Raw genomic sequence first — 19,364 nt, 5'->3', positions numbered from 1 at the left:
TGCAAATTGCAAAAGGATAACATTATTTATAGAATCATGATAATCTGATTCCCTCCCCCGTCCCCCCCGTGACATACTTAATTGATTCCCCCTGAGGTGACATGTACGAGAGTTGTAGATCTGTACTCCTCGGGATACACAACTGCACATCCCCATCTACGATTCTCGCACATGTCACGTTAGGGGGAGTGGATTGAATATGGCAGGTGGGGTAGTCAGATTGTCACGATTCTTATTTATAGTAAAGTTGGACATAAAATAGTAGCTATTTTTAAAAAATATCTTTTATTTTCAGTATCCTTCATATTTTATCTACAAAGAAAGTGTACCAAAGAGGTGAGGTCATGCTTTTTTATTTTTTTCTTAGATATTCAATATTTTAGATATTTTGTATGCAATATTATAAGATAATATAATTATATTTTTATAGTTTTTTATTTATGATCAATCTTTGTAAATGAGGGGTAATTTTATCATTTAAAAATTTATGGCTTTTGTGGAGGGAGAATTTACAATTAAATTGAAGAAGCAAGGTTTGTGAGGTCGATCTGGTAAACCCTGGGTTAAAACCCATATGTGCCTTTTCAAACATATTATCTAGCACATTAAATGCATCGCAATTAATAACTTATCGATTAGGAGTTTGAGCTAACCCTAAAACATTTATTTGTGTTTGGTAGAAAGAAATTTGATTTTCCAGATAGAAATTTTAGTAGTTTTAAAGAGTATTTTTGTTTTGTTAATACGGCAAGATGGAATAAAATAAAGTGGGTATGTAAGTATGTTAAAACATTAGTTTTTTTATTTTTATTTTTTAAAACCATGATAATACGACCCTGCCCTCTGACAAAAGCCCCCTTACACTCCTATTAGATCAAATGTCTTTGGAATATACAAGAAAAATATTTATGATTTTTCGTATTCCGAGACAAATGATCTATGATTGTGTGATGCGGGCGTGCGTTGATCATAAGGGTGTCATATTATCACGACGCTTTTTATTTTTTTCCAAAATACAATTTTACTATGAAAATTAAATTGTCTCTTATAAATATTAATCCTTAGTTTTATTTAAAATTTATTCTATTAAAACAACATAAATAAATCCAATCCAGCTTTTGTACTCACGCGATTCAATGTGGAAACCAACTACTGTCGTGATGCACGGTAGTCCCAGTATCTAACTTATTTTGGGCTGTCAACTAGTATCGATCATGCCCTCTTCAGTTATGTGTCCGATCCAATTCCGGACCCGTTAAAGATCTGTAATGGAAAGAGTTGAGTTTGAAACCCCACTCGGAGAGTTGAAGCAAAGTACCCCGTACCCGGTCTCGAACTCGTGGATCACATGCATCGCACGTGTTAATTACAATAAATGGACCTCACACTCATGCATTCCAAAGCTGCAGAACCAATAAAAATCTTCGAAGTCTAGCGTAACCGGCTATTCCCGGTAAATCACCTGCCCACATTCCCGACTTGAACGGGTTCAAGTGGTGCCCACCATCAGTTGCCCATACAGTCATCAAAGAAATCAGAACCGTTGGTTCCAATCCTAAAAGTCTTCGTTCGTGTCAAGATTCAAGACTTCGAATTTACTGAATTCGATGGGGCTATATCAGGTAATCCTTATTTCTATTTTCTTGTACAGAAAGAAATAGAGGAAGTATCGAAAATTTATAAATACTGGCAGGCGCGGAATCAGAGAGAACATCAACAGAAGGAGCTCTCCTTCACTCACACACACACACACACACAGAGATGCATCTCTACAATGCTTGGCTTCCTCCACCAGTTGCAGCAGAAACGAAGAGAGAGAATGAATCTTTCGCAGCTGTTGTGAGGTCGGTGAAGAATTCATGGCAATTGGACGATACAGAATCTGTTTATTCCACTCTCAAATGGATCTCTGTTATCGACCTGTGAGTTCGAATTACTCTGCTATCGTTCTTCTGATTTTGATTCTGGTTCATTTAAGATCCAATTGCTGAATTTGCTTCGATTTTCAGTGATTTAGTTCATTTTCTGATTTGAGTATTTTTTTTTTTGCGTTTGATTTGATTAGCAATTGTTTTGTGTTCTTTTGATTAGCTGTTCGGATGGAAATCAGGTTAATTTGTAGATATTGAATTTGTTTTATTCTTTCGTTTATGTTTGCGTTTCTTTATTTTGCCTCTAATGAGAAAATTAAGTTCTGTTCAGTATTGCGTAACCTAATTTATTTATATTTTAGTTGAATTACGATTAGATTATGTCAATACAAGCTCAAACGAGTTTAATAAACCTTTTTTTTTCCGATGTTGCTGAAGATCGCTAATTTCTTTTGGGATTGTTTGTGGTAGAAGAGTTTCAATTTCATTTCGTGGGATAAAGGAAGTGTTTATGGTAGTATGCTCCTTAGAAGTAGTACTGGATGGCTAAAGTGGAAACTGCTTCTGGAAAATTTTACTGGACAGCAATAGACTAGCTATGCTTTCATGCAACTGAATGTTGGGAGTCTAGGTGGGTGAATGTTAAAACCAAGTAAGAAGAATCAGAAATGAGTACATATGAGGGAATCTGGGAATAGCCCCAATAGTAAATGGAGTAAAGGAAACTCGATTGAGATAATTTAGACACATACAATTAAGGAAATTGATGAACCCACACCAAAAAGAAACATTTTGTTGTAATTTAAAAGATTTAGAAGATGAGAGGAAGGCCAAAAACAATGTGTATTTGATGTAGTAAGAAAAGATTGCTTAGATAAAGTATGCAAATCTAGATAGATTTGAATTGCAAAGTAGGATTCATTTCGTCTATAAAATATTTGGGATAAGAATTTTATCATGATAATGAGTGGTATACCCTCAAGGATAAAGCATATTTGGATTCATCCATAAGTAATGTGGATCATATGGAGCTAATGTGGCTTAAATTGATGAGTTTGGATGTCTATCAGTTAGTGCTTGTATAGATATTTGGTCGCGTGATTTTGCACCATATGCTGTCATGGTTAATCTCTACTCACGAATGAAATGTATGTGCTAATAATTACTATTTATCACTATAAGCCTTACATATTCTGTTTCTTTGTGCAGTTTCATTAAGGCAAAAAGTGAAATTTCTTTGGAAGATGTGAGGGCACTTGTGGAAGTTGGGTTAGAGGTTTTTAACCTATCCCAGAACAAACTTTATGCCCAGGTACGGAGGAACAAACTTTATGCCATCGTGGCCTCCGCTTTCTCCTTTTATTTTTTTTCTCAATAAATCTTAATCATTACCAATCAACAAAAATTTATACAATGAATCTCATTTTCTCTATATGCATGTTATGGTTTTCATTTTGACTAAATAGATGTTTCCTTTGTGGCAATTAGGTTAGATGGGGGAATATCTTAGTCAGATTACTCAATAAGTATGGAAAGAAATTGTCCTTGAAAGTTCAGTGGCGACCATTCTATGACACTTTGGTGAATACTCACTTCACGCGGTGAGTTTTCTGTTCTGCTCTTTTGTTCTGATGCTTTATGTCCTTAAACAATTCAATGGGGATTGGAATTTTAGGATATATGCAACACTTGTCTTGGTGCACATGCATGTCTGTGATTGTATATTTGTGATCTGATTAGATTACCATATTCATTGAAAATATTTATTTATGACATTAAAGATTGTGATATTTGTTTATACTCTTCTGCAAAAACATTGCAATCTTCAAATGGCTCCCCCTATTGACACCAATCATTTTCTTAGTGACTAGATTGCTAAATAAGCTACCATTTGATGACGTTTGGGTTGTCCCATTGAAGTAGTCTGCCCATTTTTTTTTAACAAAGTATAGAATGCTCCATACAGTTGAGTTTTCTGGATACACCTTAGACTACTTGTCATGGTTGGCATGCCTTTCTTTGTAAATGAATATAAATGGTATATATTATCAAAAGGAGGGTGGAGGAGGTTGAGGAGACGTACCTCCGACAAGGAGAAGGAAATTGAAGAACAAGCAAACAATGGAAGATGTGTTGGCACCAAACTGCTTGCATCGAAGAACACATGCCAAGATGTGTTGGCAAAACTTGCCAACACATCTTGATTTTGGTGTGACCAAAATTATACATTATCTTAGCTTGTCTTGATTTGTCTTTCCATCGATTTGGGTTTGTCTTGGACCATCTTGATCAAGAAGTAATAAGTTTTCAACTAACCAAGACATACCTTGAGACTGAAACTTTAAACCATGCTTCTTACTTAAGTTGGTATGGACCTGTATTATTGTGTTACAGGTCATGGGTTTGTTCTCGTTTCTACCCTTGAATTGCTGATCTCATTGAAAGCAAGCTCACACAGTGGGAACACCAAAAATTAAGAAAACAACAACATGTCTCTCCTGTATTGTTGAGTGACAGATCTAGTGTTTATAACTTGTATGCACCTTTGGATTACGGATATCATTAGAAAGACCTGTGGTAACACCCTAAAAAAAATCTGTCACAAAATGTCGAAAACTGTTTCCCTAGCTTACTTTTTCCTATATTTCCTTTCGTTTGTCCTTATTTGTTCAAACAGTTTAATTTTTTCATTGATCCATACAATCTTTAAGCAATGATTCCATGCATGTGACACGTTAGTGGTTTTTTTTTTTAAACTTCCAAATCCTGTTTCATGAATTTCTAGTAAGTTTTAAGATGCATCAATTGTGCAGAAATACAGGCCCAGAGGGATGGAGATTGAGACAACGACATTTTGAGGCTGTGACATCCCTTGTACGATCCTGTCGGAAGTTCTTCCCATCAGGCGCTGCATCTGAGATATGGTCTGAGTTCAAGTAATTATTCTAACTTCAATTCTGTTTCAGGCATGAATTAGTTTTTGGAGAACTAATATAATTAGTTGGATATTTAAGTTGTTTGCTAGGAAGTTCTTTCGTTACGACTTGATGGTGGTACTGGTGCATTATGAGAACTGGATTATTACTATGGTGTTTGCGCATGCTGGTCTGTTAATGTTTTCCTTAGGGAATACGTTTCCCCCTTTTTCTTTTCTGAATGTGTTTTCTAGATTGGTTCTGAAGTAGACAATTACTAATACTTCACAGTTTGACATGATTTAATGGTGATTTGTACCTTCTTATTTGTATGAGTGTGGTGATTTCATATGCGTGTTTCATCCCTTAAAACTGTTGGAATTTTGAGTATTGACAATAGCATGTGGCTTACACTATCCTCGACTCATTTGTTTATATTGTCTCTCTCTCGATTTATTGAAACAATTCTGCAGATCCTTGTTGGAAAATCCATGGCATAACTCAGCCTTTGAAGGTTCTGGGTTTGTGAGGTTGTTTCTTCCTACAAATTTGGACAATCAGGACTTCTTTTCACAGTAAGGATATCAAACTTAATCTTTCAAGGGTTGTTATTTCTTATGGTTTTTGGCATTTCTGATTGTGGCTATAATCATGTTTCTTGTTCTTTTGCATGGCAGTGATTGGATTGAACAATGCATAGATCAGTGGCATTTTATACCAAATTGCCAGTTCTGGGACTGTCAATGGGCTGATATTATTGCTCGTTGTATAAAGAGCTACAATTTTATTGACTGGGAGTGTTTCTTACCAGTGCTTTTTACTCGATACTTAAATATGTTTGAGGTAAGTGTATAAATTGCATAAAGAATGTATTGATGTTTACTATCATTGCTTTTGGTGCAAGTGAAAACTATAATATAAATGTAAGACCCTCTCATATGATTCAATTCTCAACAAAGATTGTCAGAAAGAAAATAATATAAAGATTTGATTGAGCTTCCTAGATGTACGCATTCAGCACCATCACTTTGTTGCTCGTAAAAAATCTGAGTGGCATATGTGAACTTCTCTCTCTCTCTCTCTCATCAGCAGCACATTTGAACTTCTCAGTGACCCGTTTTGGACTCCTCTTTTTGAAAAGGATCTGATGATGAAGTCTCTGGATTTACTTCTGTTTTCACTCGTCATCGCAGTTGATGATATTTCTTATTTGTTCTTCGTGGCCCATAAGTGAAGAATTAGCACACCCATGTTCCTCCCAAAATTGGATTTTGTCCCTTTTATCCACTTTGAATGCAATTCTATTTCAAAACTCGGGAAGTCTTTCAGGATGCCCTTCTAAACACCATACCCGTATGATGTTCTCAGCTCCCCAGTTGCCCATCCCAAACTAGCAAATCCATACTTCTCTATAATGACTTTCTTCGAAAATTATCTTGGTCAATACCAAACCTCCATATCCATTTGCTAAGCAAAGCTAAGCATATCAATCTATCATTCTCCTAGGTTCTTTTGCTTTGTCTTTCCTTGATATGCTGGTTTGGGGTCCTAGAGTTCCGTCAAAAGTTTGTTTTTGTGTGTTTGGCAGTTTCTAGGCAGGTGCCTCAATGGTTAATTTTTGTGTTATGTGTAAATATGATGGAGAACTAGTGCATCATCTTCTTCTACATTGTAAAGTGGTTAGATTGGTTTGGTGTCATTTTCTCTCCTTGTTTGGTATTGTCAATTGTCTTCCATGTTCCATTGGTGGTGCCTTATTCAAGAGCTTGTTTTGATTGGATGGGTATCTCTCTGTTTCCATGAGAGTTCTTCGAAGTCTTCTACCTTTCACAATTTGTTGGGCTCTTTGGAAGGTGCACATCAATTCTATTTTTGATAATAGAAAGCATGCTTGCCATGACATTGTTGATTCTCTCTTGAGTTTGCTATTTTCTGGTGTAAGCTTTTTAAAGAGTTTAAGGATGTCTTCTTTGAAGACTTCTTGGGGAGATGGGATTGGGTTTGAATATCTCCATTTCTTAGCCTTGTCTGGGCTCAATGGGGTTTTTGTATTTGTTTTGCTTTCTTTTCCTTGTATTTTTGGTTGGTCTCCTCAACCTCTTCTTAATTAAATATTTTTAGTCACCAAAAAGAATAATAGGATAGCATTCTTGTATATGTTATTGCAGGTACCTGTAGCAAATGGCAGTGGATCATACCCATTTTCCGTGGATGTTCCAAGAAATACGAGGTTCTTGTTTTCCAACAAAGCGATCACACCAGCAAAGGCCATTGCCAAATCAATTGTAAGGAAGATGTTTCTCTCGTCTCTTGTCATGTATTTTTTTTTTCTTTCCCTCTTTTCATTTTTTGAGGATCAGTGTATGTTCTTAGGCATTGGGTAGTTTTTTTTATGGCCATTCAAGTGTTGATGGTTCATCAATTGTTCATGATACTCTGCCATATAATTGGAAACTATTGCAGGTGTATCTGTTAAAGCCTGGGAGTTTGGCACAAGAATATTTCGAGAAATTGGTCAACCTCTTAGAACAGTTTGGTTTCTGACATTTTTAATGTTTAACCCCCCCCCCCCCCCCCCCCCCCCCCAACCCCCCTCCTAATTCTCATGAGTTATAGTTAATGCCATTTACCATTTCTCTGCTGTTGTTTTGATTGTTGTAGATATTATCACCCATCTAATGGGGGTCGCTGGACCTACTCATTAGAGCGTTTCTTGCGGTACTTGGTAATTAACTTCCAAAAACGCATTCGACACGAGCAACAGTAAGAATCTTATCCGTATGATTATGTGTTACTGGTCTACAGTTATAATTGTTTAGGCAAGTTTCTTGTCTTCACTATTGAAATACTGTATGATACAGGACCATGGATGATGCCAGACGAGCTGAACTGTTTCTAGGAAGACCAGAAAGAACTTCTTTTGTCAAAGCAATTCTGAAGTTAATCGATCGTGGCCAATATAGCAAAAATGAATCTCTTGCGGAGACCGTCACTGCTGCAACTTCCATTTTATCATATGTGGAACCCTCCTTGGTGCTCCCATTTATAGCATCACGATTCCATATGGCCTTGGAGACAGTGAGTTCTGCAGCCTCTAAATAATGTTCTCTTACCATCCTTGGTTTTCCTACACGTGGATTTGTGCTTTTACTCTCTTAGTCCAACACCACCTGACCTCCCTCTTGGAAGGCCTCTCAATAAAGTAGTAACGGGGTTTGTTCCTTTTAAATGTGTCTTTCTTTTTGATTAAACTTTTCTTCCATGTATTTGTGTACACTCAGATGACGGCCACTCATCAATTGACGACTGCTGTCACCTCCGTAGCATTTGCTGGACGAGCCCTCTTTCTTGCATCTTTTTCATCTTCATTTAAATTGGATGATCTTGGAGGTACTGATGGCTTCATTGATCTTGTAATGATTTCGTTATCCAATGCATTACTTGGTATGGATGCCAATGATCCTCCTAAGACCTTGGCGACCATGCAGTTAATTGGCTCCATATTTTCCAATGTAAGCACCTGCCTACTTACCCTGGCAATATGTTTACATATGATCATACCATACTGAAAATGGATCTGTTTCATCTTATTATCGGCCTTATGAGTGCAGATAACTTCACTAGATGATAATCAAGGTGGGACTTCTTTTATGCCATCCACCAGCTTTTCTGAATGGCTCGATGAGTTCTTATGTCGCTTATTTTCTTTACTTCAACACTTGGAACCTAGCAGTGTTTTGTAAGTCAGGACATTCAGAGATTTTTCTCTCTTCTTTCTTCTCTGCAGTTCTCTTTGTTGGCCTTGCATTCTCATTTGGGCCTACTTATTACCATTATGAACTTTGTACTGTAGGAATGAAGGGATCCACACATCAGCAACATCAGGGACTTTCCTGGTTGAAGAAGGTCCTTATTATTTCTGCATGTTGGAAATCTTACTTGGAAAACTGTCCAAACCTTTATATAGTCAGGTTTGGAGTTCATATCATGCATACTGGGTTCTAGCTGTTCAGGCATTTGAATTTTTGCTCGATATAGATCACTGCATACTATTTTCATATCATATTTTTTATTTGCAGGCTTTAAAGAAAATTTCCAAATTTGTCAAGACAAATATTCTCCCTGGAGCTATTGCAGAAGTTGGACTTCTTTGTTGTGCATGTGTTCATTCTAATCCTGAAGAGGCAGCTGTTCACCTTATTGAACCAATCTTAACGTCTATTATATCCTCCTTAGAAGGATTGCCGGTTACAGGCTTTGGGGGAAGAGGAATTGTTGATGATTCACTTTCAACTAAGGTATGTACTTAAAAAAAAAATGTTTATCCTTATCTTTGATGTGTTACCTGGAATTCTTTGATGAACTTCGGATTTTATTGCAGGCAAAGCCGACACTTTCTCCAGCTCTGGAAACAGCAATTGATTATCAGTTAAAAATATTATCAGTTTCCATCAGTTATGGAGGTCCTGTGCTGCTTCATTACAGGGATCAATTGAGAGAAGCAATCATATCTGCCTTTGAAGCTCCATCTTGGAAGGTTTGTGTTTGACTTTGGCATGGCATTGTCCTCTGCATTAACTATCCATTTTATAAACCAGATTTTAAATGAATTCCTGCTGAAACTAATGTCTAAAATGATATTTTAGTTGTTGCTGCAATTCATTATTTTAAATTTTAATATGTTGATGTGTTTACCATGTGAATAGGTTAATGGAGCTGGTGATCATGTTCTTCGGTCCCTCCTTGGAAGTCTGGTTTTCTATTACCCCATTGACCAGTATAAGTATGTGCATATCTTTTATTATCATTTTCTTGTGGTTTCTTCTTTTGTCTGTCTAAGAGAACTCCTTGGTGCCAGGTGCATTTCATGTCATCCTGATGCTGCAGTGTTAGAGGAATGGATTAGCATCAAAGGTTGCCAGAATGAAGACCCATCATTGTGCCCCATGTGGCACATTCCCAGTGATGCAGAGGTGTCTTTTGCAAATGAGCTCATAAACCTGCATTTTTGTTCAGCTTTAGATAATCTTCTCAGAATATGTCAGAATAATATTCATTCTGACCCAGGTATGCCGCATATTCTTCTCTCATAAACAGTATTTCTTGTGATAGCCCCCCACTGTATTCCTCATGGAAGTATGTGGTAATACTTGAGCTTTATAATGGAGTGATTTCTTGTTTGTAGGAGTTTTAGTTCTTTACTTTCTTTCCTTTTTTTCCCCAATTTGGTATTTGAAGCCATATGTTTTTGCAAACTTGTTTTGATTTGAAATATTTTCTCAGCCAAAATATTGGTCCAAGCAGAGAATTTACTAATCATCCAAAATAATTATCTGTATATCCTTTTATGGTTGCAAATGTTAACGTTGATGTCCTTTTATTTATTATATACAATATTACATCTGACAATTGACTGCAATTTCTTGGCCAGGGAATGTGAAGGAACACTTGAAAGTGACTCTTCTGCGCATCGACTCTTCATTGCAGGGTGTTCTGTCATGCTTACCTGATTTCCGTCCTTCCTTTAAGAATGGGAGGATTGAAGATCTAGGTCATAGTTCTTTCTTGATTGCTGGAGCAACTGGTTCAACTGTTGGCAGCTCTGAATTGAGAGAAAAAGCTGCTGACATCATACACGTGGCTTGCAAGTAATGTTTTAAATACCATTTCCCTTTATAGCTAACCTTCTACTTTCTTGTATGACTGTGTTTTCCTCAATATTGTTAATTTTTGAAACATTGAACAGATACTTAATGGAGGAAAGATCAGATGATAGCATTCTTTTGATACTCATTATTCGCATAATGGATGCTTTAGCAAACTATGGTATCAATCTGAATCTTGGACGTAGTATGCTATGGTGCAGGCTGTTTACATGGCTCTAGATATTAACACCTTTTGTATCTTTCTTTCTCACATGGTTACTTCTTTAAATTGTCTTTAGGAAGCTTGGAATACGATGAGTGGTCAAATCACAGGCAGGCTTGGAAATTGGAATCTGCTGCAATAATAGAGCCTCCAATAAATTTTATTGTTTCGTCTCACTCTCGAGGAAAGAAAAGGTGCTTTTGTCTTCAAATTTCCCTGAATGCTTGATTGAAAAACTCATACCAGTCCTGGTGTTTAATCTCAAATCCATATTCTGTTTTTTTCCAGGCCCAGGTGGGCACTTATTGACAAGGCATACATGCATAATACATGGAGATCATCACAATCATCATATCATCTTTTCCGTATGAGTGGTATTTCTCCGCCAGATCATGTCTTTCTGTTGGTGGATGATCTTCTGAACCTCTCTTTGCATAGCTATGAAACTGTTCGTGCGTGAGTCCTCTAATCTTCTATACATGGCATTCTGGTATTTCCTTGTATGATTTGATAGTGGTTTCGTACGAATAGGAATACTTTGTATCTGTCTTAAAACAATGTACAATGTCATATTATTCTCAAAGAAGACATAAAAATTAAGTACGAAGTAGGAAACCATAAGTTTTAGTACTGCTCAGGGATCATCTTTTCTCTTAAAAACATGACAAGGCCTATCGTAAGACTATTCCACGTTACCTAATGTCTGGACATGTCAAGTTAAAGTTTGTTATTTCATTTTTTTTCTTTTTGATTATGGGCTCCATTTTTTATGATTTTCAATGGTTATCAAAGGGTATACTTTCATTTGGCTTTTCTAGTTTTTCTCCAAGACTTTGGCCTGTCTGATTTCGGTTTTTGAATTGGTTTTCAGACTTGCTGGAAAATCTCTCCTGAAGATTCTCAAGCATTGGCCATCCATGATTTCAAAATGTGTTCTCACCCTTACTGAGAAGCTATGCAATCCAAACTCACCAGAACATGTAGTGCTGGGTTCTTGTGCAGTCCTTGGTACTCAAACGGTTATTAAGCATTTGACAATGGTAGCTATCGACATCAACATGATTGCTTAAAATAAATATTGGAGTGAAATTATGTTGAGAATTCTTCTTTTTTAACTCTTGTGCCAGGATCGGAAGGCCTTCTCTTCATTTCTCCTGGGCATTCTTGCAAGGTAACTTATATTCATGTTATTGGAAGTTTCTGCAAGTTTTCTTGGTTTGACATACTTGAAGATCTTACTTTCCTCTTCTTGTTCGTTCTTTGAAGCTCTCATCATGAATCACTGAAATCTCAGAAAGCTATCAATGAGGTAAAATTTTTATTGATAAAATGATTTAGAGATGATATTTGTTTCATTAATGTTGTCGAATTTTCTCCAATGTCAACAGCTTTTTGTCAAATACAACATTTACTTTGCGGGAGTGTCTAAGAATGTTTTTAAGACGTCACAGAATCATTCAGATGGACCAGAGTTCGCAGATTTGGTTTCTCAGATTGGTTCTATGACTATTGATACTACTGGCTTGCATTGGCGGTATGGTTATGTAGTACTTGCCGATTTGATAATCTTCCACACTAGAATAAATGCATACTTGTTTCTGCAGTGGTCATAAACATAATAATTGAGCTTTTCTTCGGGTGCAAATATAGTATTATTCCTGTGAAAACATTAAACTTAAGACATGTATATGTTTTTCTTTGTTTTGGAAATAAGAAATAGATAATAAGAGCATTTTTTTGTGTTGTTTTCAGGTATAATTTGATGGCTAACAGAGTGCTGCTATTGTTAACTATGGCTTCTCAGAGCAACCCAAATACATCTTCAAAAATTCTGGGTGAAACTGCCGGTCGGTGTGCAATGTTGTTGGGTTGGGAGATGCATTATGTTAAAAACATGGATGCATTAACACACTGTGTTTATTAAAAGTCATGAACTGTTTTATCATAACATCAATCGATCTTTTCTTCATGTTTGTGCAACCAAGTGATTGCATCAATATTTCATTTCTACTTTTTCTATGCCTTGATAAGAAGATTCCTTTTTCAGGTCACTTCTTGAAGAATTTGAAAAGTCAACTTCCTCAGACTAGGATACTTGCTGTATCAGCTCTAAATACTCTATTGAGAGGATCACCACACAAAATTTCTTCTCTGGAGCAGCATAATATCTCGGTGGAGTTTGAAGGAAACTCCAAATCTCCCCTGGAAGGGGCTTTAAGCCAGATATTCCAGGAAAAGGAGTTTTTTAACAAGACACTGAATAGTCTTTCTCATATCCATATTATCACTGATACTGAGGGTTCATCTTCTAGAGGAAATCATGGAGCTTCTTCTTTCCAGAGCCTCGCAGATAAATCAATCACCCGTTTCTATTTTGACTTCTCAGCTTCATGGCCACGCACTCCTAGTTGGATCTCTATGTTTGGCAGTGATACTTTTTACTCAAATTTTGCTCGGATTTTTAAGAGATTGGTTCAAGAATGTGGTGTGCCAGTTGTACTAGCGCTTCAGAACTCATTGGAGGAATTTTCAAATGCTAAAGAGAGGTCAAAGCAGTGTGTTGCTGCTGAAGCATTGGCTGGGGTATTGCATTCTGATGTAAATGGTCTTTTAGAAGCATGGGACAGCTGGATAATGATCCGGATCCAGAAAATCATTCTGGCACCTTCTGTGGAGTCCTTACCTGAGTGGACAGCTTGCATACGATATGCTGTTACAGGGAAAGGAAAATATGGAACAAGAGTGCCTCTTCTGAGACAAAGGATTATGGATTGCCTTGTGATACCTTTGCCTCAAATGGTGGCAACCAATGTGGTTGCCAGGCGGTATACTTTTCTTTCAGCTGCACTCATAGAAATTTGTCCATCAAGGATGCCGATTGAGGAGGTTCATTTCCATAATAAACTTCTGATGGAGTTATTGGATAATATGAGCCATTCATCAGCCCAAGTAAGCATAACTTTCTCTCACGATTCTTTCTATTGTTGACTGATTTTGTTGCAATGCTCAGCCCCACTTCAAACTTAAAACAATAACTGTACATTCTCTTAAGTGGATCAAAACATAATATTAGTAATGGCATAACCACACTTTCTGCTTGGAGAAGCTTCACAACTATTGAAATTACACTACCTTTATCTATGTTGTTGCTAATCAATTAGAGATGTATAACCTATGCAATTGCTTGAGGGATTATTATCATTGTTTTGAATTCTTCTCTAATATTTCTATATCTACTAGCTTAACCTTCTGGGATCCATGTATTCCTTGCTTGGATATATTAGCTTCTGGGTTTGTATTCTCTAATCTTATTTTAGTGCATATATTTTGTTTTGGTGCAGGTAAGGGAAGCTATTGGTGTTACTCTTTCTGTGTTATGCTCGAATATTCGTCTTTGTTCATCCTCTACCCATTGTCATTCTGATGAAGGGGAAAAAAGTAAAGCAGATGACTCACTTGGAAGACTAAGTTGGGATACGCTTCTAATAAAACGAGCTGCTGAACTGGCTGTGAATATACAGAACACTTCTCTGTCATACAATTTGGACACTCAAGCAGATAAAACTGGTGAAAATGGATATTCAAATGATGAAACACAAGATGTTAGGTGGATGGAAACGGTACACCATTTTTCAATTTCTTTCAATTGAATTACCTTCTTCATTTTGGTAGTTTTGTCTATTGATCTGCTTCATGTTTATGATTACAGATGTTCCATTTCATTATCTCATCTTTGAAGTCTGGAAGGTCTTCATTTCTTCTGGATATAATAGTAGGTCTTCTTTATCCTGTTATTTCATTACAGGTATGTAAACAAGAACTTTGATTTTCTACTTTTCATGAGTACTTTTAATTTTATTTTGGGGTTTATCTTGTTCTAGCATTCTTTTAATAATTTCGTTAGATCATTAGATGTTTCCCAAGTGCCTTTTGCATCCATAGTTGTCCTTATAATAAAAGCCCATGGTCATATGGGAAAGTATAAATGACCCTTGAACTTGAGATGAAAGATTTCTGCCTGCAAAGTAATTAGTTCTTAAACAAATGACAGAAAAAAATCCCTAGGATTAAGAATTTTTTATCTAGAACTAATATTATTATCATATTATGATTGATAACAAAGCAATACCCCAAACTAATCACTTATATCATTTAGGCTCAATCATACATAAATATGGATAAATTAGTGAGGATATGACCCATCAAAAGATAGCAATAAGGTCTAGCATGCTTTATAAATGTTGAGATGGATGAATGTTTAGACTAGGGAAAAAAAAAAAATTAAAGGACTATAATTGAGAAAATTTAAGAATAGCTCCAATGGGAAATAAAATAAGGGAAAGTTGATTTGAGATTGTTTGGGCATGCAGAAAGAAATTCAATCACAGTACCGGTGAGAGGGAGTGCTATGATAGAAGTTGAGGGTTTTAAGAGGACAAAGAAGATCGAAAATGACAGGGATGGAGGCTGTCAAAATATGCCTTGACTGAAGATATACTTTATGATAGAGTTAATAGGATCATTTTGTCGACCCCAATAATTGGGATAAAGTATAGACGTTGCCGACAGCAATGCTCGTGTTCTTTTTGTTTAGATTTCTTATGATTATGAAAATGTTTTTTCAATAAATAATGATCAGGTATTTATATGTTAATGGTCCTATAATTGACAAACCAGCAGAGAATCTTTTTTAACTTGATGGCTCTCTTCAATAATTTTTTTTTTTTTGGGATTAAGAAAATAATTTCATTAAAAGCAGTTGAGATGACCAGAAAATGTACAAGGGATAGGACAAAATCAACTAAGGCGAGAAATACAACAGTTCCTATCCCATCTTCCCAAATAATAATCAAACAAAATCCCCTAAACTCTTTGTAGACCTTGCACCAAAAGAACAAAATGCTCATGATTGAAATAATCGCTTCCTGGAAAGACTTGCATTTTCCTTCAAACCCTCAATGATTGCGCTCCTTCCGAATTCCCCAACAAATTGCAAAAGGTACTACACTCCAAAGCAACCTCTTAGGATCTTTGAAAGAAGACCCCTACCATGCCCAAGATTGAAGTAAGGATTGGACTGAACAAGGCAAAAAACCACTAAAACCAAACAGACTCAAGAAATGCTCCCAGACCTAATGAGCAAAGAAGCAATGAGTAATAATACGGTTTGCTGTCTCCTTATCATCCATACACATCATTGAAGATCTTCAATAGCTGAAATCCGTCACTAACCTTGATCTGCTTTCATTTTAATCTATCTGACATATGCTTTAGCTATTTGACTTTCAAGCGATATACTGGGAATCTTGTTATGCTGCAAAATGTCAGGCGTTACATCTGTATCTGAAGAACTTCCTTTGGTTCTTTGAAGGAAACATCAAATAAAGATTTGTCAACATTATCCAAGGCAGCTTTTGAATTACTAAAATGGAGGATATTTCCAGAGCCCCATATCCAAAAAGCTGTACTGGTGCTTCTTTCTTCGGCAAATGATTCTAACTGGAGAACTAGATTTGCAACTTTGACATATCTGCGGACTTTTTTGTATAGGTATGATACTTTTTCAAGGGTTCTCATATTCATCATATTACTTCCTATAGTTATAAGATTATCATTTTTCAACATTTTGTCTGTTATGTATCCCTTACAAATATAGTTTTGCACCCTGGTGCTTCTTGGGTTTATGTGTTCTTCGAGTTAAAAAAGGAAAAATATTTACTCAATAATGGCCATGTATGAAGATTCATATCATGTATGGTTCATATAGGCACAACTGGAAGGGAAAAAAAAGAAAAATGAAAAAGACAGATTGTATGCAACTTCACCTTCCTTTTCCTTTTCTTGGCTCCATGAGCTGTCTTGTCTTTCATAAACTTCAATTGCTTTAGATCCAATGACAAGCTTTCCATTATAAGCTAGATACTAAACTGCAGTTTCTCTTTATAACAGGCACACTTTCATACTTCCAAGTATGGAGAAACAGCAAATCTGGAAAACCATGGAGAAGCTACTTATAGACAACCAAGTTGAGGTAAATGCCTGGATGGAAGGTTTAACAGTAGGATACAAGAAGAATGTCGTTACAACTTTTGTTTTTGTTGCTAGCCTTGTATCTCGTCCTTTAATTTACTTGTTGCTTGTACATACTCTATGTCATATTGCATGGATCTTCTAAACAGGAGAATCACTTGTGAGTTGTGACAAATTAGGTTCCAACTCTATTGGATTTTTTTATTTTTTATTTCCTTTTCTTGCTTGTAGAGAGAAGAAAACTTGTGATGCTCATCAAAAGAAAAGAAAATAACTTATGATATAATTAACGTTTATCATGTGATTATATGTTATACCTTTTCCAATTGAAAAGTTCTGAATAACAAGCATAACATTGCGCATATGTATTATCTATTGGAAGATGTTATAGTTGTAGTTCTATTATTATTCTTTTTATTCCATAAAAAATAGAATAATTTTTTTTCACACTACCTAAAATCTGGTGTTGAATCCACAAATCCTATTTCTTAGGTTTTCCACAACCATTCCTGTATCAATGCAGCATATGTCAATTCCTTGATAGTATATTTTATATGTGTTGCCAGTCTGGATCATCTACACCATTCAGTTGGTTGACCACCTCCTAGACATTTAGAAATTATATTGATAAGTTATCTTAGCTGTCCAAGACATATATTACTGGTTAGATGGTCTGGATACCTGGATACATGGGAATTCATCTGTGTAATGACGGTTGATATGTAGCTCGTTTAAATTCATTGTGTTCTCTTTCCAAAGTTGTCTGATTTGTTTAGTAGTTTTGTTAAATATGACTGGTCTACTCTAGGAGGAAATCCAACTCCATAGTCTCTCTCTCTCTCACTCATACAATGGGCTACGAGGGGAAATTGCAGTGGTCAATGGCTTATATCCAGTCCCTTCATATATATATTTTGGATGCATTGGACAGAAAACGTCTGTTGCCTTCCTGGACATATATAAAGTTGGTTTGACACATTACTAAGTAGATTAGTGATGGTTCAGGTGAGGGAGCATGCTGCTGCAGTTCTTGCAGGCTTGATGAAGGGTGGAGATGAAGATCTAGCTAGGGACTTCCGTGATAGAGCATTCACTGAGGCACTTTCCATTCAAAAGAAGCGAGGGAAGAGGTTAGTTCTATATTTATGTGGTCTTCCTTGTGTAGTCTATTTAGTCATACGACCATATCTATAATAACATATTAACACACATGTATCCCTTGTATGCGTTTTGCGGGTGTACAATTTTGTATGCTTGCAAGACATTTATCCATTTATATATGCTAGACAAAACCTTTTGTGAAGGAAGTAATTTCTTAGATACGTACTTGGATTCTTGTATGCATTGAATGATCCAACATGTTCTGATGCTATAGTGGAAATTCACCATTACAGAAACTCGAGCTCTGGTTCGTCTATTCCTTCCATACATGGTGCGGTCCTTGCTTTGGCAGCTTCAGTATTATCCGTTCCTTATGACATGCCCAGGTATGGCACACATTAAAATATAAGTTAATTGGACACATCATCGGTGCAGCATAAATATGGCAGCTTATACATGATTGTGTGTGACAAGAATTGAATGTCTGTCAGACACAACTCTAGGACCTTCTTGTAGGCATGTCTATACCACCACAGTTCTGTAATAGACGAGGTGATATAATGGTCTCACAAACATCAGAACCCATTCCAATCTTGTGCCCCACTGATCTGTCGATCTGGACCATTTAAATGGTGAACCACTTAATATCCTCATGATGATATTTAATGGAAAAATAATTTGTAGTTCACAATGGACATAAAAATTATATTTCCTACATCCCAATGATCCCATACCTTACTCTTAGATCTAGTCTGCTTATGTGCTTGGTTACCCACTTGGATTGGTCCTGGTTCAAAAGTTACTGATTGAACGATACTAATCCAAAAAAAAGTCAACCATATTCCTTAGCTGTCCAAGATTTGAACTCCTGAACAGATGGTTAAAATCATCTGTATCGTGAACACTACGATCTTTGGGCTGTGGAAAAATGCGGGGACCTGGATGGTTTATATAGAATATGCACCCAGATAGACAGTAGCGCATAAAAGTGGATGTCCTGCAGAGGAAATTTATTCTTATCTTCTAATTCTACATTTATTATCATTAACACTGTTTATAATTTTATTGAAGTTGGTTGCCGGAACATGTAACGTTACTGGCTCGATTCATTGGTGAGCCATCTCCAATTAGATCTACAGTTATGAAAGCAGTCGCCGAGTTCCGACGGACCCATGCAGACACGTGGAACTTGCAAAAAGAATCTTTTAGTGAAGAGCAACTTGAGGTAATTACATTCAAATAATCTTTTCGTTAGGGTTTTTTTTTCTGAAGTACTCAATTTTTTTTAAAGGGGGTACCCCTAACAACACACATACCCCTAATTTGTATTTATTATCTATTCTTGCAGGTTTTGGTGGATACATCCTCGTCAGCTTCATATTTTGCTTGATCTGTATTGGACCTCTAATGAGAAGGGGAAAATAATAGATGAAGAGAAAGACGAAGAATAAAGATTACAGTTGTTCTAAATATCCTCATTATACCATAGAATGAGTTTTATATACAGTAGAAAACTGCTTCTTATCATTTATTCTTTGCAATCTATTGACTTAGTTGTTATCATTTATTGTTTTGCTAG

At 36.2% G+C, this 19,364-nt stretch overlaps 1 protein-coding gene across 2 annotated transcripts; it reads left to right on the top strand.

The window, feature by feature from the left end:
- Window positions 1-1,645: 1,645 nt before the first annotated feature.
- On the top strand, window positions 1,646-19,348 carry PA200 (proteasome activating protein 200). Of its 2 annotated transcripts, none has more exons than XM_086452717.1 (35): window positions 1,646-1,922; window positions 3,081-3,183; window positions 3,360-3,472; window positions 4,685-4,807; window positions 5,260-5,361; window positions 5,464-5,629; window positions 6,955-7,071; window positions 7,250-7,317; window positions 7,448-7,549; window positions 7,648-7,864; window positions 8,068-8,298; window positions 8,398-8,525; window positions 8,640-8,757; window positions 8,866-9,084; window positions 9,168-9,323; window positions 9,493-9,569; window positions 9,645-9,853; window positions 10,218-10,434; window positions 10,533-10,612; window positions 10,731-10,848; window positions 10,943-11,110; window positions 11,526-11,694; window positions 11,782-11,825; window positions 11,921-11,963; window positions 12,043-12,188; window positions 12,407-12,501; window positions 12,702-13,603; window positions 13,996-14,274; window positions 14,364-14,459; window positions 16,026-16,204; window positions 16,604-16,685; window positions 17,690-17,814; window positions 18,079-18,171; window positions 18,857-19,010; window positions 19,134-19,348. In XM_086452717.1, the coding sequence occupies exons 1-35, from the start codon at window positions 1,762-1,764 to the stop codon at window positions 19,173-19,175; spliced, it is 5,442 nt and encodes a 1,813-aa protein (XP_086308843.1). In that variant the 5' UTR covers window positions 1,646-1,761; the 3' UTR covers window positions 19,176-19,348. The 2 variants fall into 2 exon arrangements, with proteins under 2 accessions (XP_086308843.1, XP_086308851.1); XM_086452725.1 differs by having other exon boundaries at window positions 1,876-1,922; window positions 3,365-3,472.
- The last annotated feature ends 16 nt before the right edge of the window (window positions 19,349-19,364 follow it).

This window comes from Akebia trifoliata, chromosome 1, assembly GCF_017979445.1.
Source record: "Akebia trifoliata isolate Shusen 1 chromosome 1, ASM1797944v1, whole genome shotgun sequence".
Classification (NCBI taxonomy): Eukaryota; Viridiplantae; Streptophyta; class Magnoliopsida; order Ranunculales; family Lardizabalaceae; genus Akebia; species Akebia trifoliata.
The sequence above is the reverse complement of the archived record's forward strand: the minus strand, read 5'-3'. Positions and strand labels throughout refer to the sequence as shown.

What these genes read in the sequence shown, in the direction of transcription:
- PA200 (XM_086452717.1), top strand. Translation starts at nt 1,762, where the DNA reads ATGCATCTCTACAATGCTTGGCTTCCTCCACCAGTTGCAGCAGAAACG. An exon ending in AGCTATGAAACTGTTCGTGC is followed by an intron (nt 11,111 to 11,525) that starts GTGAGTCCTCTA and finishes ATTGGTTTTCAG; the next exon opens with ACTTGCTGGAAAATCTCTCC. An exon ending in AATTCTGGGTGAAACTGCCG is followed by an intron (nt 12,502 to 12,701) that starts GTCGGTGTGCAA and finishes TTCCTTTTTCAG; the next exon opens with GTCACTTCTTGAAGAATTTG.